Source organism: Mirounga angustirostris, unplaced genomic scaffold (assembly GCF_029215605.1).
Source record: "Mirounga angustirostris isolate CCGP_5_RB_7025 unplaced genomic scaffold, mMirAng1.0.hap1 SCAF_7, whole genome shotgun sequence".
Taxonomy (NCBI): domain Eukaryota; kingdom Metazoa; phylum Chordata; class Mammalia; order Carnivora; family Phocidae; genus Mirounga; species Mirounga angustirostris.
Window position 1 is genome coordinate 35,204,160 of NW_026991715.1, and position 19,293 is coordinate 35,223,452.

The 19,293-nt window shown below is 40.6% G+C and overlaps 2 protein-coding genes across 18 annotated transcripts in view; both read left to right on the forward strand.

Annotated features, from left to right (window-relative positions):
• LOC123857349 (protocadherin gamma-C4) overlaps window positions 1-19,293 on the forward strand; it is a 283,181-nt gene that overhangs the window by 199,422 nt on the left and 64,466 nt on the right. The window lies entirely within an intron of this gene.
• Window positions 308-18,590, forward strand: LOC135365372 (protocadherin gamma-A12-like). The gene has a single exon (XM_064596058.1). It carries the CDS (start codon window positions 316-318, stop codon window positions 2,773-2,775), a length of 2,460 nt encoding a protein of 819 aa, XP_064452128.1. The 5' UTR covers window positions 308-315; the 3' UTR covers window positions 2,776-18,590.

Here is a 19,293-nt window from a genome sequence, read left to right on the forward strand (position 1 = left end):
TCTACTTACATCCCTATTTGAAGAACAGTAGGTGGAGCTATTTAAGGTACAAAAACCAAAAATCCTTCCTGGAGTTCAAGATTGTGCAGTAATTGGTTAGGACTCTGAGCGCCACTGTTCACCAATCAGGGAGAGAAAAACAGAGATCCTGCTCGCCTCCTGCTTGCCCTGCAGGCGCCTGAAGCACAGCCCAGATAGAAACTAACCATCTCTGGCACTCTGAAGAAACTGCTGGATTCTGAAGACGGGGAAAACTGGTCCTGACTTCGGTGGTCTAGGGAAGAATTGGAAGTAATATCCTCCAGGAAAGTGACGATGATTCCTGAGCGACTGCATCAGGACTGCAAAGGGCTTGTCCTGCTGGGAGTTCTCCTGGGGGTTCTGTGGGAAACCGGATGCGCCCAAATTCACTATTCAGTTCCTGAGGAGCTGGAGAAAGGCTCTAGGGTGGGAAACATCGCCAAGGACCTGGGGTTGGAGCCCCAGGAACTAGAAGAGCGTGGAGTCCGTATAGTCTCCAGAGGTAGGACTCAACTTTTCGCTCTGAACCTTCGAAGCGGCAACCTAATCTCCGCAGGCAGAATAGACCGGGAAGAGCTCTGTATGGGCGTCTTAAAGTGTCAATTAAATCTGGAGATTCTGTTGGAGGATAAAGTAAAAATATACGGGGTAGTAGTAGAAGTGAGAGACATTAACGATAATGCCCCCTATTTCCGGGAAGATGAATTAGAAATAAAAGTGAGTGAAAACGCAGCCACTGGGTTGCGGTTCCCTCTTCCCCACGCTTGGGATCCGGATATCGGGAAGAACTCTCTCCAGAGCTATGGACTCAGTAGTAATACTCACTTCTCCCTGGACGTGCAAAGCGGAGCGGATGGTAACAAGTACCCAGAATTGGTTTTGGAGTGCGCCTTGGACCGGGAGCAGAAGGCTGTTCATCACCTTGTTCTCACCGCCTCCGACGGGGGTGACCCAGTCCGCACAGGCACCACGCGCATCCGTGTGATGGTAGTTGATGTGAATGACAACGCACCAGTATTTGCTCAGTCTGAGTACCGCGTGAGCGTTCCAGAGAATGTGGCCGTAGGCACTAAGCTGCTTCTGGTAAGTGCCACCGACCCTGACGAAGGAGCCAATGTGGAAGTGATGTATTCCTTCCGTTATGTGGACAACAAGGCAGCCCAAGTTTTCAAACTAGATGCTAATTTAGGGACAATTTCAACAATAGGGGAGCTGAACCACGAGGAATCAGAATTCTACGAGATGGAAGTGCAAGCAGTTGATAACGCAGGGTATTCTGCACGAGCCAAAGTCTTGATCACAGTATTGGATGTGAATGATAATGCCCCTGAAGTAGTTGTCATCTCTCTCTCCAGCTCCATTCTGGAAAACTCTCCCAGAGGGACATTAATTGCCCTTTTAAATGTAAATGATCAAGACTCTGGGGAAAATGGACAAGTGATCTGTTTCATCCGAGGGAATCTGCCATTTACATTAGAAAAGTCTTATGGAAATTACTATAGTTTAGTGACAGACACACTCCTAGACCGGGAACAGGTTCCTAGCTACAACATCACGGTGACCGCCAGTGACAGAGGAAGTCCGCCCCTGTCCACGGAAACTCCTATCTCACTGAAAGTAGCAGACACCAACGACAACCCGCCCGCCTTCTCTGACGCTTTCTACTCCGCCTATATCGTGGAGAACAACCCTAGAGGAGCCTCCCTAATGTCCGTGACCGCCTGTGACCCCGACTATGGAGTGAACGCCCAGGTCACTTACTCATTGGCCGAGGACAGCCTTCCCGGACCGCCCATATCCTCCTACATCTCCATCAACTCCAACACTGGCGTTCTGTATGCGCTGCGTTCCTTCGACTATGAGCAGTTCCAAGACTTGCATCTGCAAGTCACAGCGCAGGACAGCGGTGACCCTCCGCTCAGCAGCAACGTGTCTCTGAACTTGTTCCTGGTGGACCAAAATGACAACGCGCCAGAGATCCTGTACCCCGCCCTCCCCACCGATGGTTCCACAGGCGTGGAGCTGGCGCCCTGCTCCGCAGAGCCCGGCTACCTGGTCACCAAGGTGGTGGCGGTGGACAGAGACTCGGGCCAGAACGCCTGGCTGTCCTACCGCCTGCTCAAGGCGAGCGAGCCAGGGCTCTTCGCGGTGGGGCTGCACACGGGCGAGGTGCGCACGGCGCGGGCCCTGCTGGACAGAGACGCGCTCAAGCAGAGCCTGGTGGTGGCGGTGCAGGACCACGGCCAGCCCCCTCTCTCGGCCACCGTCACGCTCACCGTGGCCGTGGCCGACAACATCCCGGACGTCCTGGCCGACCTGGGCAGCATCAGGACCCCCGCCGACCCGGACGATTCGGACCTCACGCTGTATCTGGTGGTGGCGGTGGCGGCAGTCTCGTGCGTCTTCCTGGCCTTTGTCATCGTGCTGCTGGCGCTCAGGCTGAGGCGCTGGCACGCGTCGCGTCTGCTCCAGGCTTCCGGAGGCGGGCTGGTGGGCGTGCCGGCCTCGCACTTTGTGGGCGTGGACGGGGTGCGGGCTTTCCTGCAGACCTATTCCCACGAGGTCTCCCTGACCGCGGACTCGCGGGAGAGTCACGTGATCTTCCCCCAGCCCAACTACGCGGACACGCTCATCAGCCAGGAGAGCTGTGGGAAAAGCGAGCCTCTTTTACTGTCAGGTAGTTCAGCGTTCTCTAAAGATAATCATGCATTAATTCAGATGAGTACATATCAAATATTCTTCTCTGGGTTTTGAACAAAATATCTTAGTGTGGGTAGTGTGTATTTCGAATTTAGAAAGCAGACGCCAAAAATTTATATATGCGTGGTAGACACCAAGGACAACTTGGAGGCCTTCTCTCATGCCTTATTTATAACAATGTTTATGTATTTTATATATATATATAAATTTATAACCACTTTGGTACTTTTAAATACTCAATTTTTTCTAATTTAATTAACCAGGTGTACCTTCTTTTAATTGGTCTTTTTATTTACCTTTGGCCGCACAACATTTTTATGTTGAACATCTGATGTCAATTTATCCATTAAAACCCCAAATTCTTGTAGAGGGATTCACTCTAATTTATGAAAAGTATAAATGCAATTTCAAATAAACTTTTATGAGTAGAGGGGTCTCTAACTACACATGAAGTTGCTAACAAATTCATAAAGTGCATTTAGTTTCTTTTAAAGTGAAGTAATTGTGGTCATAGGGGTGCATACATTTATACTTTCTTAGGTCCTAAGTCATTTCATGGTTTCACATAATTCTTGAACTTCCAAATATACCGAGTTTATTTTCTACATACTTAAAACTTTGTCATTGAAATATGCAAACAGAGGTGCCCCACTGGCTTAGTGAGTAAGAGTAGCATGCTCTTGATCTGGGGTTGTAAGTTCAAGCCCCATGTTGGGTGTAGAGATTACCTAAAAGTAAAATCTTAAAAAAATATATGCAAACAGTGTAAGTGTTGTCATGAAGAAAAACTGAAGAGATTGTTTATTTTTTATCCCCACTGTAGATTTTTGGGAATTCAATGTATGTATGTGTTTCCAGGGGAGATATTTCTTTAGTTTACTCATACTGATGATCTTGATGATGACTTTGTGAAACAGTTAACAAATTGTGTTTTGAATGCATTTTTGGTAATGTGGTGCATTTGCAGTAGTCTCTCTTCTTACGTAAGTTTCCATAACTTTCACACATAGAAAAAACTATGGAAAGTGCTCAGAGTCTAAGTGTTTTTTGAGAACCTAATGCTTATTGTATAACGTTGAACCTAAATTGAATGCTAATTCATATTATTCTTGGGAAAGCATTGCTGGAACCTGTAAGAAGTTTGGATCTTTGGGTGAATTCTGTAAAGGGGTAGGGGATCATAGCATCCTTATTATTTTCTCTTTGTTACCAATCTCCTTTCAAAAATCCAGTAGTTCATATTTAGAATTATAAAAGAGATTAGAAATCATTTGAGAAAGAAAGGTAATTAAATAGCCCTAAAATGAAGCAGTTACTGCTAATGAATTGACATGTCACTTTATGTTTTTCGTGACAACCAGTATAAAAAAAAGAAAACATAGGATGGTTCTATTTGTCTGATTTTTAAAAAAGGAAGTTTTTAAGTCTACCTGAAATTTTGTATTGACATTAAGTTCCCATGGAACTCAATAAGTAGAGCTTTCTAAGTGATATCACTGGGAGTAGCGGGCAGTATGACCTCCTGTTTTGTAAAAACTATCAAAACGTTTATCACAAGGCCAGTTCTCACATGGTGGTCAATTCAAAATGAAAGACATAACACACAATAGAAATTATTTGGGAAACCTGCGATAGTTCAGTTATGCTGACTTCTGTTCACTTAACCTGATTTAGAGACAAATCATTAAGTTAGGGCAATGAACAATCATGACCCTTCAGCTGAATCTCAAGAATCAGTGATCTCAACTAATGCTTCCAGGTGAGCTAAATAGGCTTCATTAATTTGTTGAGTGAATGAACAAATGTGTGTGCTCTGGGGATTATCTGCTATTGGTATTCTCAGATGTAGTTTCATAGAAAAGTAGCAGCTTTGAAATGAGGTAACTACTCATTTTGTGACCTTTGACAACTTATATAGTGTCTATCAGCTTCAGCAAAATTGGGACAATAATATATAATTTGAAAGATTGTGGTGAGGACTAGTGATAACATAAACCACCTGGTTCATAATAGGTAATTAATGGTAGCCATTTTTTTACATTGTTGATATAAAAAGCTTTTACTGTCAGCACACTTGACATTCTGTTGTGAAAAGTAATAATGATTTGTGTGTTCTCGTTGTCTAACGGGTTGACCTGTGAGTGGAAGTAAAACTATTCTAAAGTTTTTATGAAAGCTAATTTAAAAAGTTTAGGGGCGCCTGGGTGGCTCAGTCAGTTAAGTGTTTGCCTTTGGCTCAGGTCATGGTCCCGGGGTCCTGGGATCGAGCCCCACATTGCATTCCCTGCTCAGTAGGGGAGTCTGCTTCTCCCTCTCCCTCCGCCCCTGCTCATGTGCTCTTTCACTCACTGTCTCTTAAATAAATAATCTTTAAAAAAAACAAGTGCTTAAGTATTCTTTTTTAAACTTGTTTAAAAATTGAATTATAATTGACGCACAATATTATATTAGTTTCAGGTGCATGACAGCGATTCAGTATTTTTTAAAAATATTTTGTTTATTTATTTTAGAGAGCACGTGAGCAACGGAGGAGCAGAAGGAGAGGGAGGCAATCTCTAGTGGGCAGACTCTGCACTGAGTGCAGAGCCCATGACTCTAAGATCATGAGCTGAGCCAAAATCAAGAGTTGGGCACTCACCCACCTGAGCCACCCAGGTGCCCCTCAGTATTTTTATATATTATGAAATGATCACCTCGATAGGTCTAGTTACTATCTGTTACTCTACAGAGTCATTATAGTATTATTGACTGTATTCTCTTTGCTGTATGTTACATCCCCATGACTTATTTTATAACTGGCTTGTATCAGTTGATCCCCTTCCCCTAGGGGGATTAGGTGATGGATGATTTATAAACAGCAGAAATGTATTGCTTACTGTTTTGAAGGCTGGAATTCTGAGATAAGGGTGCCAGGATGGTCAGGTGAGGGTTTTCTTATAGATCACAGACTTTTGGCTGTGTCCTCACATGGCAGAAGGGGCAAAGGATCTCCCTAGGCACATTATTGGTTGAGAAGCCTCTGTTTGGGGTCATAAAAGATGGAGGAACCATTGTTTTGGATGGGAGAGTTTTTGAGTGTTAATTTTTCTCTCTTTTTTTTTTAAAGGTTTATAATGACATGGGACATTTTTTTTTTAAAGATTTTATTTATTTATTTGAGAGAGAGAGAGAGAAACATCACGAGAGGGGAGAGGGTCAGAGGGAGAAGCAGGCTCCCCACTGAGCCGGGAGCCCGACGCGGGATTCGATCCCGGGACTCCAGGATCATGACCTGAGCCGAAGGCAGTCGCTTAACCAACTGAGCCACCCAGGCGCCCAACATGGGACATTTTTAAAAAAGATTTCATGTATTTATTTGAGAGAGAGAGAGCACAAGCAGGGTGAGGGGCAGAGGGAGAAGCAGACTCCCCGCTGAGTAGGGAACCTGCTGCAGAGCTCGATGCTAGAGATGCTAGAACTCCGAGATCATGACCTAAGCCGAAGGCAGACACTTAACCGACCGAGCCACCCAGGCGCCCCAGTTTTTCTCTTTCTGAACCATAGCAAAACCTAAACAAGTGTCCTGTGAAATTTCTTTTTTCTTTTTTCTTTTTTTTTTATTCATGAGAGACAGAGCGGGAGAGAAAGGCAGAGGGAGAAGCAGGCTCCCAAGGAGCAGGGAGCCTGATGCGGGACTTGATCCCAGGACCCTGAGATCATGACCTGAGCCGAAGGCAGACGCTTAACCATCTGAGCCACCCAGGCGCCCCCCTGTGAAATTTCTTATTTAAAGGACCTATTTATTCCATTAGGATTGCTAGGATGATTTAACTGGAGAATGGATCATCAAAACCTGAAAGCTGGAGTTATTTGGTTTTGGTCACATGAGAGTTTAAGCTAACATAATGTATTGTTTTTAAGATTTTTATTTATTTATTTCTTTGAGAGAGAGAAAGTGCACAAGCAGAGGGAGAGGGAGAAGCAGACTCCCCACTGAGTGGGGAGCCCGATGTGGATCTCAATCCAGGACCCCAGGATCATGACCTGAGCCACCCAAGCACCCCTAACATAATGTATTTAATGTAAGATGTCAATCTTAGCTTTAGGATAATTTGTTGACAATTTGGGACTGATAATTAGGATATTTGTTGATTTTTTTTTTTTTTTTAGAGTAACCAGGCAGTGGATTTGGATGTTTATTTTTGTGCTGGTTCCAGTAATGAAATTACGTCAAGAATTTGGCTTGTCTTCCTATGTGTTAAGAATGGTGGGTTTTCGTTCACTTAGTCTAATAAGTTGAAGTGTTCATCTATAATTTAAAAGTTGCAGCTTCACTATTTCATAGAACCTAAAGTTGAAATGTAATCTATCAACATTCTTCCCCCACATCCATTCTAGAAGAGATATTAGGCTGTTTGAAGCAGAAATAGGCTAGGATCCTTGGTGAGACTGTACAACTAGTTGATACTGTGCAACCCATAGATCATTTTGTTTCATTTTATTTAAAATTTTTTTTTTATTTGTTAGAGCACAAGCTGGGGGAGCAGCAGGCAGAGGGAGAAGCAGGCTCCCTGCTGAACAAGGAGCCCGATGTGGGACTCAATCCCAGGGCCCTGGGATCATGACCTGAGCTGAAGGCAGACGCTCAACCGACTGAACCATCCAGGCATCCTCTCAGAGATCATTTTAAGCTGAATTAGAAGGCTAATGATAAATGAATGGGCTGTATCAGTTTTCTCAGTTACATGTGACAGTATAGTTGTGATCATGAATTGAATTTTTCTGGTGAAAAATCTGCTTTTTCTTCATGCAAGATACCAAGTCCAAAAAATTAAACACATCCACGTTAAATATGTGTAGTTCTTTGTGTATCAACTATACCTCAATAAAACTACTTTTAAAAATTTTAAAGCAAACAGTGTGAAGGGATATTGATCAAAGTAGTGAGTGTATATATTAGGAAAGAGACAGATTTACTCTCCTGAGTTAAACTTAAGAGTTCATTGGGGCACCTGGGTGGCTCAGTTGGTTAAGCGACTGCCTTCGGCTCAGGTCATGACCCTGGAGTCCTGGGATCAAGTCCCACATCGGGCTCCCTGCTCGGCAGGGAGTCTGCTTCTCCCTCTGACCCTCCCCCCTCTCATGCTCTCTCTCTCTATCTCATTCTCTCTCTCAAATAAATAAATAAAATCTTAAAAAAAAAACTTAAGAGTTCATTTTTAGGAAACCATATCTACTGAAAAGTTATCAATAAAAGAATGTACTGTTTAGGATTCTTAAAATACTAATAGGAAAAGATAGCCTATGGCAAAGGTAATTGAAAAAAACCTTTGATAGAGGATGAGTTTCCTTGATACCAAATGGGAAGAGTTCTGGTTCAAGAAGATGCGAAGAAATTGTCATCAGATCAACTATAGACTCAAGATAATTTATATGTAAAAGAAATCAGTACTTCTGCAGTTTCTCTTAGAGAAGCCATAAAAAGATCTATGTATAATGTCATTAATGACAAGTATAATTTCTTAGTTCATCTTTAAGTCTCTGAAATGTTTCATACAATGATTTATACCCCTTCTAAATATTCAGTAAAAGGCTTCAGTTCAGTAATTAGAAAACGGTCTCTTACATAGATCAATGGAACAGAATAGAAAACCCAGAAATGGACCCACAACTATATGGTCAACTCATCTTCAACAAAGCGGGATAGAATATCCAATGGAAAAAAGAGAGTCTCCGCAATAAATGGTGTTGTGAAAACTGGACAACAACATGCAGAAGACTGAAACTGGACCACTTTCTTACACCATTCACAGAAATAAATTCAAAATGGATGAAACACCTAAATATAAGACAGGAAACCATCAAAATCCTAGAGGAGAACACAGGCAGCGACCCCTTTGACCTCAGCCGCAGCAACTTCTTACTAGACATATAGCCGGAGGCAAGGGAAATAAAAGCAAAAATGAACTATTGGGACCTCATCAAAATAAAAAGCTTCTGAAGGAAACAATTTACAAAACTAAAAGGCAACCAATGTAATGAGAGAAGATATTTGCAAATGACGTATCAGATAAAGGGCTAATATCCAGAATCTATAAAGAACTTATCAAGCTCAATACCCCAAAAAACAAATAATCCAGTTAAGAAATGGGCAGAAGACATGAACAGACATCTGGAAAGAAGACATCCAGATGTGCTAACAGACACATGAAAATATGCTCAATGTTACTCATCAGGGAAATACAAATCAAAACCACAGTGAGATACCACCTCACACAGGAAACAGGATGGTGGTGAGGATGTGGAGAAAGGGGAACCCTCTTATACTGTTGGTAGGAATGCAAACTGGTGCAGCCACTCTGGAAAACAGTATGGAGGGTCCTCAAAAAGTTAAAAATAGAACTTCTCTATGGTCCAGCAATGACACTACTAGGTATTTACCCAAAGGATACAAAAATAAATAGTTGCCTTAAACATACGCTTTTCATATTGTGTAACTTCTTAGAGGCTTTCTGTATATTTGTGGCTGAAGATCCAGCCAGTAATTCATCCTGAGACTGTTATTTGGAAAAAATAAAGCTTCCATATAAAAAAATTTTTTTAAAGAGACAGCCTAAAAATTATCTTAAGTATCAAGAAACTATAAAAAGAAGTCATCACTTTGACCTCGTATGGTGGAGTCACTGAGAATATGAATTCCCAGGAATATTTAATTGGATAAATAAGGCTGTACTACTACTACCTTTCAGCCTATAAATTCCATTGAGAAACATCTTTCTCTTTGTTCTCAACTCTCCAGAACATTGAGCTTTCATTACTTCAGGCTGCAGTGCTAAGGCAGGGACTCAGAGCACTGCTGTGAGTCAATGTGGAAATAGAGATTAACAAGGAGATCTGTGAAGGTTCCTGCTGGGTGACTTTCCCCACGGGACCTTGCCAAAGATATGGGGCTAGGTGTCCAGGACTTGCTTGTTCAGAAGCTGTGGATTAACGTGGAAAAAGAATAGTTCAGTCTGAGTGAAGAAAGTAGACACTTAACTTGTAACAGGATGGACCTGGAACATAAAAGACCATATACCATAGTTTGTATCAAATGTTTAGAAATGGTAGTTGAAAAGCCTTTAAATGCTTTCCACCCTAATATAGATGTGCAAGGTGCCAATGATAATACTCCCCAGTTCATCAGGAGTGTTACTGACTCAAATATGTGAACTGACCCAGCTTGGGGCAAGATCCGTAATAGAACCTACGGAAGATACTGATGTTGGAAGCTATTCCTTTACAAAATTGCCACCTTAGCAGCAACACTTTGTCTTTGAAGTAACAGACCAACAGTGGAAACAAATATGTTGAGCCTGTGTTAGAGAAGCCACTGGACTAGGAAAAGCAAAACTCATGTGGCTTAGTCCTGATAACCTTAGATGACAAAGACGGTCCTGAAGCAGCACTGCTCAGATCCCCACCCTGGCAGTTGATGCAGTTATACCCCCCTCCTCAGTTTCAGCCAGAATGTGTCTGGACTCAGCCTTTTAGAAGACATGCCTCTGGGCACCTCCATGGTGAGGGTGAGGGCCACTGACCCATATGAGAATAGCCGTGTGGATATCAGATATGTCTTTGCTTCCCAGAGTACCAGTTTAATCTTGATCACAATCGTAGTGAGATGAAAACTTTAAGTACATTGGGCTATGATGAGATTAAAACATGCTCCATGGTTTGGGAAGCAAGGAATGGTGGAAGGGGAGGACTGATTGCCTAGTGTAGTTGAGATCAAAATTCTGGATGATAATGACAAAATACCAGAGCTGATTTTTACTTCTTTTTCCACAATGATTTCTGAAGATTCTGCACCTTAAAAAGTAATGACTCTGTTTAAAACACAGGATCCAGGGCACCTGGGTGGCTCAGTTGGTTAAGCGACTGCCTTCGGCTCAGGTCAGGATCCCGGAGTCCTGGGATCGAGTCCCACATCGGGCTCCCGCCTCAGCGGGGAGCCTGCTTCTCCCTCTGACCCTCTCCCCTCTCATGCTGTTTCTCTGTCTCTCTCTCTTTCTCTCAAATAAATAAATAAATAAAATCTTTAAACAAACAAACAAACAAACAAAAAACCCACAGGATCCAGATTTGGCAGAAGAAGGGAGGTCACGTGTCTGGTACAGATTCAGAATTGAATCTTCTACCGATAATTACTACATGCTTGCAACAGATGGGGCCCTGGACTGGGAGCCGACCCTAGGGTCCAATGTTACCATCATGGCCACAGACAGAAACAAGTCACTTCTCTCCTCCAGCAGAAATACCACCCTACACGTTGGTGACATCAACAACAGGCCAGTTTTCCACCAGGCCTCCTGGTGGTCCACATGGCCAAGAATAGCCCTCCCAGAACCTCCATTGCCCAAGTCTGCACCTCAGATCCTGACCTGGGACCCAACAGCAGTATCTCTTACTCCTTTGTGGCCAATTTTTGTACTTTAAATGAATTGGAGGTAGCACAGAATGCTGGATAGGGACAGTTCCTAGTAATCAGGTGGATCCGAATAATGTTAGCATAGCATTTCACTCAACTTACAGTTTACAAACCCTTGAAAAATTATATAATAACATTTGCATATAAAATTCCCTGTTATGTATCACTGTCAGTGGTTAGATTGCAGTCTAAAATATAACAGGGAAATATAAATATATAATATAAAATTATATAAATATAAAATATAAAAAGGAAAAGGAAATATTAACTGTTGGAAAGTACATATAGGTAAAGTGGGTAATAAGGAAGCTGTAAAGAGTGAAAGGAAAATTACTCGTAAGTCAAGATAAAGAATATTAGTAAGATGTATAAAATAGTGTCTGATTGGTTACGGTAGGAATAATTTATTTTTGACGGTAGGATTCCTTATTGGTGTGGATTCTGTTGTCTAAGCTATGTTAATTTTATTGTAAATGCACCTGGCTGTTGGTCTCTAAAAGGAATTCAGGATATTAGATAATTTGGCATCTTCAACCCAGATTCCATTGTTCACCCAAAGAGTTTGCTAATGCTTGGAAACCAAGAAAAGTCAAGCATCTCAACAACTATGTGTCACTTGCATATATTGGCTTTATCTTGTGTAGTATTTTCTCTAACAGTGTGTTAAGGAAGGCCCTGAATATTCCTGGTGAGCAAAGGGCACTTATTTGACATCTATTGATTCTTCTATTTGCCTTGTTTTAAACTGATTTTTGCATGTTATATGAGGTAACAAATCAATGAGGTAGGAGTCAAGGTTCTTTTTCCCCATATGATGCCCAGTTTCTCCAACATCATTTGTTGAAAGGATGTTCATTTTCCTGTTGAATTGATTTGGCACCCTTGTTGAAAATCATTTGATACAAATAGGTCTATTTCTCAACTCCCTGTCATGTGCCATGGATCTTTTTGTCCTTTTGCCACAACCACACTGTCTAGATTATTGTAGCTTTATAGTAAGTCTTGAAGTCAGGTAGGTAAATCTTCCATCCTTTTTCTTGTTTTCACATTGTTTTGACTATTCATGATCCTATCTCTTTCCAAATAAAATTCATTTTCTCACTTTCCAGAGAGAGAGAAAAAGCCTGCAAGGGGTTTGAATGGGATTGACCAAATCTATAAATCTTTTGGGAGAGAGGTCATTTGAACAATATTGAGACTTACAGCATATGGGAATGGTATTATATTTCCATGTATTTTAGATCTTTAACTTCTCTTAGCAATGTTTCAGAGTTTTTAGTGTAGAGGTCTTGTATATCTTCCATTAAATTATTCCTATGTATTTTATGGTTTTGGATATTATTGTAAAATGTATTTTAATTTAATTTTATGATTGTTGCTGGCTTACAGAAAAACTTGATTTTTGTATACTTCATATGGTTTTGAAAAACAGGAAGTGTGGTGCACTCTAGTCTCATACTATGTGAGAATATAATGTAAAAGAGTATAGTATAAGCTTAAGCCACCTCCACTTAAGTTCAGGCATCCATTCTCTGAAATATATAGGTTGGAAGAGCCCATCCAAAAACAAAGTAAACACTAGTGTCTTCCCCAAGTCTAGCAGTGGTTGGATCATTCATTCATTTATATAACAAATATTATTAAGTGCCTGCTACATGCAAAACACTGTCCTAAGTTCCAAGTATGCACCAATGAACAAGGCAAATGCGATTCCTGACTTAATGGGTCCCTTTCTAAGGTATGGTCTTTAAGAAGTCTGATAAATACCTCCAAAGAGAAAAACAAAGATGCTAAGAGAGCTTATAATAGGGAGGCCTCCCCTAGTCTGGGAGGGTCAGGGAGAAGTTCTTTCAGGAAGTTATAAATTTAACATGAGATCTGAAAGATGAGTAGAAGTTAGGTAGGTAACAAGGAGAATAAAGGAGAAATTGGTGGAGCAAATAGTGGTGTGAAAGTCCTTTAAGAAAAGGTGAGCAATTGAAAAAGTCTAGGGAGGCTAAAAATGTTAAATAAGTAGATGAGGTACATCTATTACAAGGCAGAGTCCTGTAAACCATATTAAAGATTCTGGATTTTATTCTAAGTACTTTCATATTTAGGAGTTTTTGAATGGTTTTAAACAAGGCAGTGACAAAATATGTTTTGAATTTTTAAAAGCTGTCTCTGGTTTCCTGTGTGGCAAATTGATTTCTGAGGGTAATAAATGGAAGTAGGGAGAACAGATGGGAGACTATGGCAATGTTCCTGATAAGAAATGGTGCTGGATGGGGTGCCTGGGTGGCTCAGTCATTAAGTATCTGCCTTCGGCTCAGGTCATGATCCCAGGGTCCTGGGATCCAGCCCCACATTGGGCTCCCTGCTTGGTGGGAAGCCTGCTTCTCCCTCTCCCACTCTCCCTGCTTGTGTTTCTGCTCTCACCATCTCTCTGTCTGTCAAATAAATAAAACCTTAAAAAAAATTGTGCTGGATTGGATTAAAGGGAAGGTAGTGGATGTAGAAACAAATGGATGGATTGGAGATATATTTAAGAAATAGATACAACAAGACAGTAGTGGAATGGAGGAATGTAAACTCTTTAAGGTCAGGGACTATTTTCTTTATTACATTATTCAGTGTCTGGAAAAATCATTGCCTGGCCGCTGGTAGATTCACAATTAAATATTGTTGACTGAATAAATACAGTGGATGAAAGAGGGGGAGGATTAAGAATCATTTCCAGATTTGTGAATTAAGGAACTGGATGGACAAAGGTACCATTTGTGAGTTGTGGAAGACTAGTGAAGGATAGATCACAGAGAAATTAGGAGTTGTGAAGTTATTTGAGATTCTGTGAAATATCCAAGTGCAGATACTAAGAGTGTGGTTGGACATAATGGTAACCATTCTTTTACTCTGATTCCTTCCATTGTGATAATCCATTCAGGTGGGTAGATCCTTACCAGGCTGAGCATGATAAGCTTCCTGACAGCTCTATACTGGTATGTTCTGGGACTCATCATAGTGCTACCCCTGTGCTTTATTTTTCTTCCTGATCACTTTTTCATTATTAGAGATATCTGTTACCCAGAGAACCTCAGTGTTTAATTCATGTCCACCCTACTTTTCAGACTAGTTCCGGTGCCAAGTTCTTTCTGCCTCTGGAATTGTGTTTGGATTATAATTTACCAGGCTGTTTTATTGTTGCTTAATTTTCTTGGTTGTATATTTTTCATGCTAATTTTTAAGCCTAGTATTTTTTTCACCATCTATTGTTGGCTTACAAACAGCAAAATTTCAGATAAGGAACGTTTGGGATAAGGATGCATAGCAATAATAATAAAATCATTGGATTTTAATATTACTGATACACTTGGAAGAAATACCCACACGTACCTTAGGCATCCTTTACATTCCTTAGTAACCATGTTTAAAAGATAATATTTTTTTTTCTGTGACTTTCATCTGACATATATTTGCTGCTTCCTCACTGTGTTCTCTTTCTCTCCCTAACAAGAATATAAGCTCCTTCATGGCAAGGATTTATTTTTTTCTATGCTATATTTTTAAGGCCTGTAACAGTGCTTGACTTTGTTAAGCTCTAAATGAATATTTCCTGAATAAATTAATGGTAATTAAGCATTTTAAGTTGAAACCAACAGTGTTGATGATGGTTGAACTTCTTCTCCCCCTAAGGGGATAGAAATTTTCCATATTTTGATAGAGGTATGATTATATGGGTATATACATTTGTCCAAACTCATTGAACTCAAGATCCTTGCTGTTCACTGTACATAAACTATACTTTAATTTAAAAAGAGAAAACAAATAAAACATCAGATTCCCCCCACCTACTCTTGCCTCCATACTCACCCCCAAGAGGTCACTACTGTTAATATCTGATTATGTATACTTCCAGGCACTTTTTGTATATGTAGGTATGTGTGTGTGTTTTTGAGTAACAGGGATCATTTTATAGAAAGTATACTGTTCTGCAACTTGCTTTTCCCAATTAATAATATTTCTGATGCCTTTTGAGTACTTTTAGGTCTGCCATCTACCACAATCTTAATAATTTTCCTTTATTTTGTGATAAGAAACACATTTACATGGTTCAAAAATCAAAAGGATGTATAATAGGTATATATTGTCTTATTCCAATTCCTGACTTATTCTTCTACCCCTGTTTCCTCCTGCACCCATACATTTTATTAGTTTCTTAAGTATCCTTTCAGCATTTCTTTATACAGATAGGGGGCAAGTATGGACACATATTTTTTCCACGTTTCTTGCAAAAAAGATATACTGTTCTCTATCTTGAGTTCATGACTCCACAATATATCCTTTAAAAATCTTTCCATATTAATACATAAGAGAGTTTTTTTTTTTAACAGCTGCTTGGTATTCCATTGTGCTATTTATCAGTATCCTGGTAAATAAATTCGTACTTGGGATGTTTCTAGTCTTTGAGTATCACAAACAATTGCATTGAATAGTCTTGTACTTATATTATTTTGTGCATGTGCAGTATATATGTGGGATGAATTCCCAAAAGTAGAATTGCTGGGTTAAAGAGTAGATAGGTTTATAATGTTTATAGGTGCCTTCACAGCAAGTTTTCTCTTTTTTTTTTTTTGCATTTTTTTATTATTAACATATAATGTATTATTTGTTTGAGGGGTACAGGTCTGTGATTCATCAGTCTTACACAATACACAGCACTCACCACAACACATACCCTCCCCAACGTCCATCACCCAGCCACCCCATCCCTCCCACTCCCCTCCACTCCAGCAACCCTCAGTTTCCTGAGATTAAGAGTCTCTTATGGTTTGTCTCCCTCTCTGGTTTTGTCTTGTTTCATTTTTTTCCTCTCTTCCCCTATGATCCTCTTCAAATTCCACATATCAGTGAGATCATATGATAATTATCTTTCTCTGATTGACTTATTTAGCTTAGCATAATACCCTTTAGTTCCATCCACATCATTGCAAATGGCAAGATTTCATTTTTTTGATGGCTGCATAGTGGACATCTGGGCTCTTTCCATAGTTCGGCTATTATGGACATTGATCCTATAAACATTGGAGTGCAGGTGCCTCTTGGGTTTACTACATTTGTATCTTTGGAGTAAATACCCAGTAATACAATTGCTGGGTTATGGGTAGCTCTATTTTCAACTTTTTGAGGAACCTCCATACTGTTTTCCAGAGTGGCTGCACCAGCTTGCATTCCTACCAACAGTGTAGGAGGGTTCCCCTTCCTCCACATCCTCGCCAACATCTGTCATTTCCTGACTTGTTAATTTTACCCATTCTTACTAGTATGAGGTGGTATCTCATTGAGGTTTTGATTTGTATTTCCCTGATGCCGAGCAACGTTGAGCACTTTTTCATGTGTCTGTTGACCATTTGGATGTCTTCTTCGCAGAAATGTATCTTCATGTCTTCTGCCCATTTCTTGAGTGGATTATTTATTCCTTGGGTGTTGAGTTTGATAAGTTCTTTATAGATTTTGGATACTAGCCCTTTATCTGATATGATATTTACAAATATCTTCTCCCATTCTGTTCGTTGTCTTTTGGTTTTGTTGACTGTTTCCTTTGCTGTGCAAAAGCTTTTTATCTTGATGAAGTCCCCATAGTTCATTTTGCCCTTGCTTCCCTTGCCTTTGGCGATGTGTCTAGGAAGAAGTTGTTGTGGCTGAGGTTGAAGAGATTGCTGCCTCTGTTCTCCTCAAGGATTTTGATGGATTCCTGTCTCACATTTAGGTCTTTCATCCATTTTGAGTCTATTTTTGTGTGTGGTGTAAGGAAATGGTCCAGTTTCATTCTTCTGCATGTGGCTGTCCAATTTTCCCAACACCATTTGTTGGAGACTGTCTTTTTTCCATTGGACATTCTTTCCTGCTTTGTCAAAGATTAGTTGACCATAGAGTTGAGGTCCATATCTGGGCTCTCTATTCTGTTCCATTGATCTCTGTGTCTGTTTTTGTGCCAGTACCATACTGTCTTGATGATGACAGCTTTGTAATAGAGCTTGAAGTCCAGAATTGTGATGCCACTAGCTTTGGTTTTCTTTTTCAACATTCCTCTGGCTTTTCGGGGTCTTTTCTGGTTCCATACAAATTTTAGGATTATTTGTTCCAGTTCTGTGAAAAAAGTTGATGGTATTTTGATAGAGATTGCATTAAATGTGTAGATTGCTCTAGGTAGCATTGACATTTTAACAATATTTGTTCTTCCAATCCATGAGCATGGAAGGTTTTTCATTTCTTTGTGTCTTCCTCAATTTCTTTTGTGAGTATTTTATAGTTTTCTGAGTACAGATCCTTTGCCTCTTTGGTAGATTTATTCCTAGGTATCTTACGGTTTTGGGTGCAATTGTAAATGGGATCAACTCCTTAATTTCTCTTTCTTCTGTCTCGTTGTTGGTGTATAGAAATGCAAATGATTTCTGTGCATTGATTTTATATCCTGCTACTTTACTGAATTCCTGTATGAGTTCTAGCAGTTTTGGGGTGGAGTCTTTTGGGTCTTCCACATAAAGTATCATATCATCTGCAGAGAGTGAGAGTTTGACTTCTTTGCTGATTCAGATGCCTTTTATTTCTTTTTGTTGTCTGATTGCTGAGGCTAGGACTTCTCGTACTATGTTGAACAGCAGTGGTGATAGTGGACATCCCTACTGTGTTCCTGACCTTAAGGGAAAAACTCTCAGTTTTTCCCCATTGAGAATGAGATTCACTGTGGGTTTTTCATAGATGGCTTTTATGATACTGAGGTATGTACCCTCTATCCCTACACTGTGAAGAGTTTTAATCAAGAAAGGATGCTGTACTTTGTCAAATGCTTTTTCTGCATCTCTATTGAGAGTATTATATGGCTTTTGTCCTTTCTTTTATTAATGTAGTGTATCACATTGATTGATTTGTGGACGTTGAACCAACCTTGCAGCCCAGGAATAAATCCCACTTAGTCATGGTGGATAATCCTTTTAATGTACTATTGGATCCTGTTGGCTAGTATTTTGGTGAGAATTTATGTGTCCATGTTCATCAGGAATATTGGTCTGTAATTCTCCTTTTTGGTGGGGTCTTTGCCTGGTTTTGGGATGAGGGTAATGCTGGTCTCATAAAATGAATTTGGAAGATTTCCTTCCATTTCTATTTTTTGGAAAAGTTTCAGAAGACTAGGTATTAATTCTTCTTTAAATGTTTGGTAGAATTCCCCTGGGAAGCCATCTGGCCCTGGGCTCTTGTTTGTTGGGAGATTTTTGATTACTGCTTCAATTTCCTTGCTGGTTATGGGTCTGTTCAGGTTTTCTCTTTCTTCCTGTTTCAGTTTTGGTAGTTTATATGTCTCTAGGAATGAATCCATTTCTTCCAGATTGTCTAATTTGTTGGCATAAAGTTGCTCATAATATGTTCTTATAATTATTTGTATTTCTTCAGTGTTGGTTGTGATCTCTCCTCTTTCATTCATGATTTTATTTATTTGGATCCTTTCTCTTTCCTTTTTTTTTTTTTTTTAAGATTTTATTTATTTGCGAGAGAGAGAATGAGAGACAGAGAGCGTGAGAGGTAGGAGGGTCAGAGGGAGAAGCAGACTCCCCGCCGAGCAGGGAGCCCGATGCGGGACTCGATCCCGGGACTCCAGGATCATGACCTGAGCCGAAGGCAGTCGCTCAACCAACTGAGCCACCCAGGCGCCCCCCCCTTTTTTTTTTTTAAAGACATTTATTTATTTGAGAGAGAGAGAATGAGAGGGGGAGGATCAGAGGGAGAAGCAGACCCATGCTGAGCAGGGAGCCCGATGCGGGACTCGATCCTGGGACTCCAGGATCATGACCCGAGCCAAAGGCAGTCACTTAACCAACTGAGCCACCAGGCACCCCTCTTTTCTCTTCTCTTTTTGATAAGTCTGGCCAGAGGTTTATCAATCTTATTAATTCTTTCAAAGAACCAGCTCCTAGTTTTGTTGATCTGTTCTGCTGTTCTTTTGGTTTCTATTTCATTGATTTCTCCTCTAATCTTTATAATTTCTCTTCTCCCGCTGGGTTTAGGCTTTATTTGCTGTTCCTTCTCCAGCTCCTTTAGGTGTAGGGTTAGGTTGTGTGTTTGAGACCGTTCTTGTTTCTTGAGAAAGG

Coding starts and splice junctions, on each gene's coding strand:
- LOC135365372 (XM_064596058.1), top strand. CDS start 316: ATGATTCCTGAGCGACTGCATCAGGACTGCAAAGGGCTTGTCCTGCTG.